We start from the raw sequence: 10,122 nt of genomic DNA on the forward strand, positions 1-10,122 counted from the left end.
TCTCACAAGCCCTTCAGCATACCTGGCCACATCTGTACCAGCACTGCAGAGCATGAGGTGGATTCCCATCCCATGAGCTCCCCCCACATCCTGGACAGCCAACAACACCTAGTTGCAACTTCCCTGGGCTAGGTCAGAACTGGTGAGCTGGTGATGGGTCCCTGGCCCAGGCCCCCTTCCTGCCTCCCTCTCCCCAGCCCTTGCTGGCTGTTGGTGGCTCCCAGAGTCCAGCTCTGGTGTCCAAAGCTCAGCATCTGGCCTCCCCTTTGAGGCCCTGGGGTGGGGAGGAGAGAGGGGAATATTGGGGTTGAAGCGACTAGGACTAGAGTCCACGGGAGAGTGAATGTGTCGGGCATTGGGACCGGCCCCAGGAGCTGCTCCAATAAGTTTGGGTCAAATAAAAGCTGCTCAGGCAGAGTCCTGCTGCCAGGCAGAGTTGCACTCCTATCTAACCCTACTCTGCTCCAGAGCCAAGGCTCACCAGGGAATGGGTGCAAATAGAAGACTCTAAGCACAGTGTGACTTGGGGGGAGCCAGCAGTGTGTGCATACACCTGCATGGAGGTCCCTGTGGGTGCCTCCTGAGGCAGTTTGATTTCTTTCCTTCCAAGAGATCCCCTCTGCCCCTCCCCTCTCTGGCCTCTGACTAGCTAGGGCTGGGGCTGTTTAGTTTATCTGACTGATGAGGGGAAGTGCTGAAGCAGAGGCTAAGGTGTCCAAGCTTTGCAGCCCCGAAGACCATGCTGGGACCTATAACATCCAAGGACTGGACCATGTGATCTGATGGGGAGGGAAATGCTGTAGCTGGTGTTTAAACTGGGCTGAGAAAAGTCTGGGGTCTGTCATTGTTCATGGAAGGTTAGAGCAGGGGACTGGGAGACAGGACTCCTGGGTTCCATTCCAGCTCTGTCCTGGACTTGCTCTGTGACCTTGGGCAAGTAGCTTTCCCTCTGAGGCTATGCCTCAGTTTCCCTACCTATAGTGTGCTTTCAAAGCATGGGCTTTGTGGATGGAACATGGTGAAGGTGCCACATTTAAATACAGTCACACTGCCCTTTGCCAGCAGCCAGCTCATCTGGCATGCAACACAGAGGCCTCATTTGGGGTAGGATATACACCCTCTGTCATCCCACATGCTTGGAGCTGTGCCTGTGGTCTCCATGGCCCCTGCTCTGGCCTGTATGGGATGCTGCATGCTGGGATTTGCAGGCTCTGTGAACTGCAACATGCATTGCAGCTGGTGTCGCTCTATAGACCTTTCCGGGCCTCCTCTGAAGGGCTGATTTTCAGAGGTCCTGAGGCTCTGGAAGCTGCAGGTTGAACATCTCTCATTCCCCAGCTCTCACACCACTCCTTCGCCCTCCCACACAAGCCGGACTCATCCTTGCCACTGGCAAAGGACCTATGTGGAAGACACTTTCCCTTCTTCCTTGGTTTCACAGGCGGCCAGCTCTGGCGATTTCAGCATGAGCCTCCCAACAACTGGTGTTTTTCTTAAAGCTTGGGCTCCTGGAGTCAGGTGATGACGTGAGACTCAGCTTGCATTCTAAAATCCATTCCTAGCCCTGGTGGTTGTGGAGAAAAGCTGGAAAACGTGACACCCCCCCCAGGCTCAGAGACCAGGAGACCAACGGGGAGAAGAAGCCAGATGTAGGATTTCTAAAAATCTCCTGAGGTTTAGTCCAACCTCATGGTCTGGAGGCCCAACCTGTGCTCTTGCTCCCGGCCCCTCAAGTCAAGGCGCTTTTCTTTGTCCAGCATGAGAATTTATAGAGGATCCCTAACTGCTGAGCGGGCTGGGAGCCTCCCTCCGGGCTTCATTGGCCAGAAGGCACAAGGGACTCCAGACACCAGCAGCCAATGAGACGCCCAGGATCGGATTAAAGGGCCTCCCCCCTCCACCCCTACAAAAGGTGATGCGGGCGCCCTGCCAGGTCAGCCGGGCGGTAGCGGGACGCGCGGAGTGTGTCTGTACCAGTCCAGACAGGTGCCCCCCGGGGACGCCCCCCCCCCCAGCCCGCACCTTTCTGCAAAGGTAAGAGCTCCGCTGTCCCTGCAAGCGCCCGGCTCTGTCTTCCCGCCCGCCCCTCTCCAGGGTTAGTCCTCTGCAATTCAACCCTGGGTTTGGCAAGTTCGAGGAACAGAGGCCCCCCGCTCAGGCAGTGCTCCAAGAGGCTGCTGTTCCCCAGCACCCAGGCTGCGAGGCACGCGACGAGCGCATCGGATGGGTCTGGGCAGACGTGCGGGCAACGGGTTTGGATCTGGATCTCGTCTGAACGTGGCTCCTTTCCTGATCTGCCTCCAAAGGAAAGGCTGGGTGGGGAGAGCAGGTCCCGGGGCGGGGGATTGGCCTTGCAACGCTGGCTCTGTCTGGAGGCCCCAGGAACTGGAGCTATGGATCCGATCGGATCCGCACGCATCCGTGCCTCTAGCCTAGTTGCATAACCAGTGTCGTGTTCACTTTGTGGGTGGGGGCAGAGGGGGTCTCTCAGACGTTAGGAGCTGTGAGGGCTCTTCATCCCCTGCCTGGGTGGGGAGGGGGGGATCGCCTTCGACAGAGGGTCTGGGGCTTGGCTGGGTACTCTTGTGTTCTAGTCCTGGCTCTGCGTGACCCGGAGAGACTAGCTCCGTGCCTCAGTTTCCCTGTCTGTAACAGGCTACACTTGACGTTGCCCTGCCTCCCAGGTGGCAGTAACCCCTGAGTGCAGGGCAGTCAGACTCAGGGACTCTCATGAAGCCTGCTGTGGGTCCAGATGTGTCAGGCGTAGAGTACAAGGGCCCCTCTTGTAGATGCCCCAGGTTGGTGCTGCCTGCTGTAAGGTTTGCTGAGGAGCCCAGGCGCCGTTGAGTGAGAGGGGACTTTCTGAGCTGCCCCATCCTGCCACCGCTCCAGCCCGCCGGGCGGCTAGCAATGGGTCTGGTTCTCCAGGCTCTCTGCCACACACGTGGCTGCTGTTCCATTCTCAAGCTGCTAGCGCCTGGGGCCACCCTGAGCTGCCCTCCCCGGTGGCATTGTGTTCCCCGTTTGCTGTGCAGCGCGCCCGGCCTGTTGGTGCACTACCTTAATGAGCATCAACGTGAGCCCTTTAGTGGCAGCACCTGGCCACCTGTGGTAACAGGAGAACGCCTCCCTGGGGGCCTCTTCAGCACTTTTGTTTTCCACACTGCACGTCCCAGGTGAGCAGGGCAGAGCCAGGTGCCAGTGTAACTCGTCTCGCAGCAGGTGGATTCTGTTTTGTTTGCAGGTGGCAACTGTTCGGCCTTTGTCTCCATGCTGGCTGCAGAGCTCCGTCCAGTGCCCGTGGGGCTGGGGAGCAGGGGACTCCAAGCCTGGGCACTGCACTCACTCAGCACAAAAGGGGAATGTGCATTTGAGGGAACATTTTCCAAGAGTGAGAACCAGCTGATTCCTTGCCCTTCTCCTTGGCGCTCCCTGGGCAGGTCCCTGTACTGCCTCAGTTTTCCATGTGTAAACGCATTGATTTTAGTTCACAGACTCAAGCCTGAGGCCGGTTTATTGCAATACATACCAACGCGTTGGGGTAACAGTCCGAAAACTGTCACACCTAGCAGCAGCTCGCAGGCTGCTTTATTCTGTCAAACCGCAAGCATAGTACAAATAATACGTCATTTATGCGAAAATAAGAGTAGGGGGTCTGTCCCTTTTTCCCGTTAGCTTCCTCATTATTTACGAGAATTGGGTGCCTATTGGGTGGGGGGGTTCTTGGTGGTTTTGACATGGGTGGTACTTGGCACCAGGGGGGGTGTTGTTTTTCATCAGGGTACATATTGTTTTCCCGGGGGGGGTTATTACAGGATGCCCAAAGATGATTGGCTGGTGGCAGGTAGCTGGAACTATAGGAGGGAGCTGGCCTTTGCTAGAAGCAATTTCTTCATATAAGCCGTTACTATGTTTCATCAATAAGCAGTTATCATGTTTTTCCATCAACAAGCAGTTATCATATTGCTAAGGCCTTTCGCATGGCTTCCTTCCCCTCCCTCCTCTGGTCATGGCCCATGACAGTATTTGGCAGGGGATTGCACAGCCTAGTTTTGTTCAGGTTCTGGCCTGTACTGTTTTATGTAAAGGCCGTCTGTGTAGTCCGCTTCTGTCAGAGGGCCTGAATTTGGGCCTTCGGTGTTACTTTGGTTGTCATTAAGAAGGCTACCTAGTTCTTTTTCCCCGACCCCATAGGGTTGGAAGATGCTTTGAAGTCCCTGCTGGAAGGTGCCACAGATATGCTTGTTATATTGTGCTGGAGCCTCCTCCAGCAAGGTCTGACTGAGCTCTCCTCTGAGACCTGGTAATGAGCTAGGGGTGGAGGGCTTCAGGGCCAGACTGTATTTACATGAAGACACCCACTCTGTCTATCTGTGTTGCCCAAGTTATCAGTTCTGGCTGGTGCTGGGGTACAAATCACTTTAGTGCTGAATACAGGGCTCATGAAACATTATCCTTATTGTATGAGTGAAGGGCAGCAGGACTGTGCATAGCCTGGCCTGATTGAGGGAGGGTCACCCTGAACTGAACTGAACTCACTAAGCAGAGGGTTTGGATGCCCTCTGCCAGCAGAGGGGAGGAGTTTGTGCCTGTAGGTTTTGGCTCTGCCTAAGGTGACCTGCACCACTCCACTGTTTAAACACAGAACTGATCAGGCTCCACTGAGAGTCTTTTGTTTTAAATGGTCGCTAGAGCTGAAATTCCTGCTAATCAGGTCTTAGTGCTGACCGGCCTGCAGCAGTGAGATTCCCCCACTGAGAGCTGAAATCACTGGGCACAGGGGAGAGGCCAGGGGCAGCAGACGAACATTGCTTGAGGTTTCTTTCCTCCACCAACCCTGGGTGGGAGGTGAACTCATGTGAACGCACCCCTGAACTCTGGGTCTTGCTGACCAAGGACAGCAGCTGTGAGTGAGGTGCGGTGGGGGTGGCATGTTACAGGGACATTTGTTGGTTGGACTTCCACACCGCCAGGTGAGAAACGGAGGCAAAGGGCACTGCCTGTACTCTGGGGTGGGAGTTTTGCTCATGGGCAGACATGTTCGAATCACGGTTGTGGTGGTTTCCCCTTGGATTACATTTTCTCCGCTAGGCACAGACTCCGCTTGCGAGTGGGGTGATGTTGCCTCTTAGAGGCACCGGGGGTGAGGGGGTGTTTAGTTTTCCCTAATTACTGGGTTGAGGCTCGAGCCAGTTCTGTGTTGCATTGTTAAGAGGGACCCTGGTTGCTGCCAACTCCACCTGGCAGAAGGGCTGTGCTTCCAGGGAAAGATCCAGATGGCTGTGCTGTCCCCAGCAGCTCCTGGAAGCCCTGGCCCTAGCTGTCCATGCCTGCAGCCTGGGACTCTCCTCCCTCCACCCCGAGCTGTCCTCCCCGGGGGTGCGTCTCACAAGGAGCTGTGCAGGGCTTGGGAGAGGGCTGGCCTATGGCTGACATGCCTCTGCTCTGCCCTGCAGTGGGAGTGGAGGGAGCGTGTCCGCAGAGGATGCCCATCCTCGTCTCACCTGACATCGCTGCCCAGTTCAAGGAGAAGTGGCTGCTGCTGCACCCCGAGGACCGGGACAATGTGGGTGGGGCTGTGACCTTGGATGACAGCCTCACCAGCCTACAGTGGCTCCAAGACTTTTCCATCGTCACCGCTGATCCGGAGACACCACCTGTCCCTAGCCACCCTCTCCACCAGCCTCCCCAGCAGCTCTTCCAAGGGTCCGAGGCCCCGGCCAGCCCACCGGCAGGAGACACTGCGGCCAAGGGGATGCCCCCGCGTCTGGGCAAACCCACCTCTGCAGCCACCTCCCCTGGCACCAGCTACCTGCCTGGCCTTGGCGCTGCAGAGATCGATTACAAGAGCAACCCTGGGGTGAAGCCCCCTTACTCCTACGCCACCCTCATCTGCATGGCTCTGCGGGCCAGCAAGCAGGCCAAGGTCACCTTGTCAGCCATCTACAGATGGATCATGGAGAACTTCTGCTACTACCGGCACGCTGAGCCCAGCTGGCAGGTGAGTCGGTGGCTTGAATAATTAACGGCCCTGTTGAGGCGATGGACAATGGAGGCCTCCGTCTGTCACCACAAGGACCGGGGCTCCGCAGGCTGATAAATGAGCCGCGGTATTTGATTCCTTCTGCCTCGGTCACCCCCATCAAGGCTGCGCGTGCCAAGGGGTGAGGGTGGGGAGCGCAGGGCACTGTTTCTCTTTCTCTCTTGCTTCTTGGAAGACCCCAACAAACACCGTGTTTAGCTGTGGGGCTGCTCCTCCACCAGGTGTCTTCTGGAGTGGGGGATACTGGAAAGGTGGCTCATCCGCCCTCTATTTCTATGTGGCCTTTCACTCTACAGGTGATAGAGAGGGTGTCTGCTTGGGACTGAAATGCAGCCACCTCTGGGGCTGGTCACAGCTGTGGAAGAGCTCCCAGCAAACCTACCAAGCAGTTTCCTTGCTCAGTGGGTCAGCTCTGCCTGCTCGTCATGGCCATGTGAATCGCGTCCCCACCCTCTGCTGTGTGGAGAGGAGTTTGCTGGGATTTCAAAGGGATAAGTGACAGGACTTGGGGGCTCCAAGAGCCAGTGTCCCTGGGTTCATCAAAAGCCCCTTTATAGCAAGGATAAAGACCGGGGGATGAACAAACCTGGCTTGTGTGTCTAGACCCAGGGCTGCTAATGGGGCCACCTGAGCTCTGGCAGGGAGGACTCTGGGCCGGGGAGGGGTCCCAGGAGGCATTGGCAGGTCTCTGACCATGCTGACAAGTGAGCAAGGGGCAGATTTGACCCCAGGCATGTTGTCCCTGCTCCTGGGAGCTGGAATCGGAGGGCGTAATGCTTCTGGGCACCCATGCTACCCACCCCAAGCGTTTCGACACCATCATACCAGTCCCAAAGACTCGTGAGACTGTCTGTCTGAAAAAGCCTGTGATTCTAACACCGGAACCAGTGGGTGTCTTTTCCCCTCTGGGTGTGGGAGCCACTTGGGACCATGTTTTCCAGCTTTCCCCCCCCCCCCCCCCAACACACATTCTTCTTAGACCGAGCTGAGGTCCCCATTAGCAACACACCAAGGCCGCGTGCGCCTGCTGGGCGGCGTCAGGACAGGCTGGACTAAGTAGAGCTAATCCGCCGGGCTGCTGCCAGACCCCCTGGCGGCTGCAGCTTAGTTCCAGCCCAGCCACCCCCCAGCTCCAAGGGGGAGCCAAGCCCATGCAGCCACACTCCTGGCCTTTCCTGAACAGTCCTGGCTCCACACGACACTTCCCCTGGTGTTCCTGCAGCGGGTGCTGCTCTGCCCAGCCGGCTTTCTGGGGCAGGGCAGAGACCCTCTGAAAGACAAGTCCATGGTGTCTATGCCCACAGGGGCTCTTTGCTGGGACGCCTGGAATGTCACAGGAGAGGAGCTGGGCAGGGTGCAGGTGACACCTGCCCAGCGTGTCCCAAAAAGCCCTTACTGTCAACATGGCACGTCCAGCCCAGTGCTGCCCCCACAGGCTGCACCTTAGCTTGCTAGTGGTCGTCTTATAAGCCTCAAGCTCAGAAAGGTGCCGGGGCAGCTCTGGGGCGGGGCATCTCCCTGGCTGCAGCCCATGCACCCTTTGCTCCTGAGCCCAGCTGCAGGGAAGAGCAGTCCAGCATCTGTGGCCCATTCAGCTGGATGGGTCTGTTTGTGACAATGGGGGGGGGGATTGGTCCAGGACCTGCCCGTGACTTCACAACAGCTGCTGCATAGCCCTTGTGGGGGGAGGGTCGCTGCACCGGGGACCAGGGCTGCCTCAACTCCTCAAGTGGACAGGCTCTTCTCTGCACTCAGCCCAGAACTGCATGTCAGGGGTGCAGGGAAGGGCCCTGTATCCATATCTGGAGGCTAAGGGACAGCCCAGACCGGTGGAGGATGCTTCAGCTCCAGCACAGCCTCTGCAGGGCAGCCCCCAGAACAGAGGGGCTTGGTATTAAGGCCCCATTGAGATGCACGGGGCATTTTCCCGTCTCAGAGAGCGCCGGGGTCAGGCTGTCAGCAGACTCAGGCAGATGCCCCACGTTGGTCACCCTCTGGACACATTTCTTCCCAGCCGGGACTGAAAGCGAAGATTCTGCTCTGCATGTGACTGAGACCTTTGCCTGGCCATAGCACCTGAATCTCCTGGCCCCCAGCCCCAAACACTTGCGTAGTGAGTCACATGTATGTTACTCTGCTGGCCCCATCTCTGCAATAGGTCCTGGATATTGGCAGTGGGCAAAGCTGGCAACCCTGCAGGGATATGGGGCCACCCCATGCACGTTAGTGGGACATGGAGAGGTGAAGGGACTGGCTAGGTTGGGTAAATGGTGCTAATGGTTGGGACTGGGAGTCAGGAGACCTGGTTCTGATCCCGTTTCCTTCCCAGGTGAGTCACTTAGGCCCAAATCCTCAAAGATCTTTAGGTGCCTAACTCCCATGGTCCTTAATGCCCAGTGCCTCAGTTTCCCCATCTGTCCAATGGGGCTAATGCTACGCACTTTCTAGGTGCTGGGAGGGCTCAGCAGGCCCAGGTATTGCTGGCCCCTCCTTGCCGCCATGTCCTTCATGGGCCTGTTCCTCCTTCTCTTGGCTGCAGAATTCCATCCGGCACAACCTGTCCTTGAACAAATGCTTCCGGAAAGTGCCGCGGCAGAAGGACGAGCCAGGCAAGGGGGGCTTCTGGGAGATCGACCCGCAGTACGCCGATATGTTCGTCAATGGTGTGTTCAAGCGGAGACGGCCGCCGGCCGCACCCTACAGCCTGCCACGGCAGCACCCCGCCGTGCCTGCCCTGGAGGCAGGGTGCAGCCTCTTGCCCCCTGTGCCTCATCTGGGGGGTGGGCAGCCAGGGCACACCCCTCACCAGGCTGCCCACCACCTGCTGCACCAGCACGGCCAACGCTGCCCCCTGCTGGATGCCCCCAGCCCTCTGCCGAAGCGCAGCTGCCCGGCAGCCAGAACTGCCCAGTCCCCTCTGCTGCCCTCTAGTGGCAGAGATGCAGAAGCCCTGCGAGGAAATTTCAACTGGGCCGATGCCTTTGACGATGTCTTACGGGGAAACGGCAGCAATTTCGAGGACCTGGATATTAACGCAGCGCTCAGCTCGCTGGCCGCAGAGGTGGACCTCGCCATGCAAGGCAGGTACATACCCCTTGCCAGCAAGTGGGGCACCCCGGCTACCAATCACCCCAGCCCAGGGGCTTCCCAGTGGGAGGATTTCACCCCCTTCGCCGACACCCCCCAGCACCCCTGGGAGGAGGCGAGGGGGGAGGTGCTCGGCAACCCCTGGGGCTTTGAGCAGGGCTTCAACTTCTGTGACGGCTTCCTCAGCGAGACGCAGCCCTGGGACAAAGTCGACACCTTCATGTGATTTCCCCCCTCTCTTCTCTGGGGTGGGGCCCCAGGTGCCCCTGGGCTGCAGTGCCCAGCCCCCCAACTGATTGCTCTTCTCTGACTGCCCCTCGCTCAGCTGAGCTGGAGCCGAGCCCTGCTAGGTTGCCGAGGTGCGAGCGTTCCCCTGCAGGGAGCGCTGGGCCGCTGCCCCTCTCCTACCCCCTGGCATGAAGGTAGGCCGAGTCCCTCCTGCTCTCCCAAGCACTCTATGGGGAAGGCCCTGTCCCTCCCTGACTGTCAGCGCTTGTGGCTTCCTGAGCCCTTGGGCAGGGGTCGCATTGGGAGTCCGTCTCTCCCCACCACCCCACCCCAGCAAGCTGTAATGCCCCAGACCGGTGACTCGGCTGGGCAGTGACTGCTGCAGGGCAGGCCGGACCCTGACCCTGAGCCACAGGAGGCTCCGTGCCTCATCATGGCCCCCAGGCTGCAGGGGGGGTGACAAGGGGGCAGCAGCTGTGGGACAGGACCATGGGGGAGGCACCTGAGGAAGCTGTGGGGGAGGGGAAGGGGTGGATGGGAGGCTTGGAGGGAACTCCATGAATGGCGGCGTGCCCGAAACACGCCAGGACGGCCCAGGGCAGGAGGGAAGAGCTGGCACCAGAGTTGCATAGCCTGCCCTAGCAACACTGCTCTGGGTGACCCGCTTCCTCGGGCTGGAAGGGGCCACTCCTGGGATTGCCCCAGCCTGGCAGAGGGAGGGGCTAGGAGGGAGCAGCCATGCCATGGCGTGAGCCCTGCTGCCA

At 58.6% G+C, this 10,122-nt stretch overlaps 1 protein-coding gene across 1 annotated transcript; it reads left to right on the plus strand.

The window, feature by feature from the left end:
* Window positions 1-1,999: 1,999 nt before the first annotated feature.
* On the plus strand, window positions 2,000-9,816 carry LOC112105144 (forkhead box protein J1-B-like). Its single transcript, XM_026650668.2, has 3 exons — window positions 2,000-2,034; window positions 5,457-6,001; window positions 8,583-9,816. The coding sequence occupies exons 2-3, from the start codon at window positions 5,486-5,488 to the stop codon at window positions 9,354-9,356; spliced, it is 1,290 nt and encodes a 429-aa protein (XP_026506453.1). The 5' UTR covers window positions 2,000-2,034; window positions 5,457-5,485; the 3' UTR covers window positions 9,357-9,816.
* The last annotated feature ends 306 nt before the right edge of the window (window positions 9,817-10,122 follow it).

Source organism: Terrapene carolina, unplaced genomic scaffold, assembly GCF_002925995.2.
Source record: "Terrapene carolina triunguis isolate 2854851 unplaced genomic scaffold, T_m_triunguis-2.0 Scaffold93, whole genome shotgun sequence".
Taxonomy (NCBI): Eukaryota; Metazoa; Chordata; order Testudines; family Emydidae; genus Terrapene; species Terrapene triunguis.